The sequence below is a fragment of the Papilio xuthus genome, unplaced genomic scaffold (genome assembly GCF_000836235.2).
Source record: "Papilio xuthus unplaced genomic scaffold, Pxut_1.1 DF826949.1, whole genome shotgun sequence".
NCBI classification, from domain to species: domain Eukaryota; kingdom Metazoa; phylum Arthropoda; class Insecta; order Lepidoptera; family Papilionidae; genus Papilio; species Papilio xuthus.
In genome coordinates, this window is record NW_013531700.1 from 464,555 (window position 1) to 466,383 (window position 1,829).

At 34.3% G+C, this 1,829-nt stretch overlaps 1 protein-coding gene across 1 annotated transcript in view; it reads right to left on the reverse strand.

The window, feature by feature from the left end:
* Nucleotides 1–300: 300 nt before the first annotated feature.
* sol (small optic lobes) overlaps nt 301–1,829 on the reverse strand; it is a 12,523-nt gene continuing 10,994 nt past the window's right edge. Inside the window, 2 exon segments of the mRNA XM_013315922.1 lie at nt 301–1,145; nt 1,718–1,828. Coding sequence (XP_013171376.1) covers nt 956–1,145; nt 1,718–1,828 — 301 coding nt within the window. The 3' untranslated portion in view covers nt 301–955.

Genomic DNA, 1,829 nt, shown 5'->3' on the forward strand with positions numbered 1-1,829 from the left:
ACAAATTTTATTTATACTGATGATTGAAAAATTAAATCTATTTTTGTAACGCTAATTTTACAACTGCTAATATCAAATCGAGTAAATTTAATATAGTATTTGTTTTTTATTTAATATTCTTGATTTAATTTCAGCATTTTATATTTTATATGTATTAAATTATCAGATTATAAACAAATAATTTTAAAAAAAATATTTTGTAATTTTAAAAATTAAAAAAATGATTTCCTAGATTTAAACATGTAGTAATTCTTAAAAATGTGTTTTGTGGATTAAAAAATTACATTTTGAGTGATAAAATGCTGAAATTGATTTTTAAATGTCGGAATATAAATTTACATGTAAAGACAACAAAAATTAATTTCGCTTAGTAGTCATATATTTCACTGGTTATTTGATTTTGACTAGATTGATAATAATTTGTGACTACAAAATTGTTCTCGTAATAATCTCCATTATTAGATGCCTTAAAAAACAATATTCAATTTTTTTCCTTCGTGACATCACTCAAATTTTAATACTTAGAACGTAAGTGCCAACCTAACTGTATCACGAACCGAATCATAAATCGTTATCATAGCTGACAAGGTATTTTGAACGCTAATACTTACGTAATAAAGTCGTTTATATAACTTTTTAAACTTCAATGTTACCGGTTTGAGATTGTTTCAGTTACATTGTAAGTAAATTTGAACCTTATTGGTTTATAAATTAAGAGTAAATATTGCAATTTCATATTGATCAAACAATATAGACTGGACATATATTTAGTTAGTAATGTTATTTTTATGTAAAATGTTGGTTATCTTTATATGTCGCCATAAAAAAAATGAAGGCCTGGAAGCGCTTCAATCACTTTCTCTTATTCTATAGAAAATGATGTTCTAAGTGCGCTATGTAATTAATTAAATATTTGTCCACAATATGTCCGAGGGTTAGTATTTCTGGTGATGGTCTAGGTGATGAGTCTCGGCGCGTGCAGGCCGTGCAGCCGCCTGGCCAGCGGGGGCCGGTGGTGCGGCTCGTCAGCAGCTCGCGGCGCCCAGTCCTGCAGCCGCGCACCGCCCGCCAGCCGGTGCGTCAGCCGGTGCGCGATGCTGAAGCCGCCGCTACCCTCCAGCTGGGTCAGCACTATTATCACTTGCCTGGAAACATACAACTAATCACTTAATATTTATTTTTAATATATTAGAGGTACAGAAAATTAAACTAATAATTTCAACTATGTTAAGTCCTTTTTACATCCGAAAAGGGGAAAAGAAACCATCAGCATAGCATGTTATTTAGACGTATCCGCATATAATGCAACGCCATCTAGTGGCAAGAATATATCAACGTAAGCTATTTTATCAATGCCATCTAGTGGCAAGAGTAAATCAACGTAAAGTATTATTTCAACGCCATCTAGTGGCGAGAATATATCAACGTAAGCTATTTTATCAATGCCATCTAGTGGCAAGAGTAAATCAACGTAAAGTATTATTTCAACGCCATCTAGTGGCGAGAATATATCAAAGTAAGCTATTGTAGCAACGCCATCTAGTGGCGAGAATATGTAAACGACATCCGATAAAGACAATCGGTACATTTTAAACGAATTAATTTAAAATAACTCGCATGTTATGCAACATCGACCTCTTTTTTTCTACCTAACTTAGCAAATTAAGTAGTTCTTACACACTTAAACCAGTGGCAACTGTAATGGATGGTATTGTACCTGTGAAGCGGCGGCACGGAGTCGATGGTCTTGAGTTCTCCGCGCGTAGAGACGACGTTGTAGCTCTCCTGGCAGTCGCACTTCACGTGGATCCACTTGTCCGTGTGCCGGT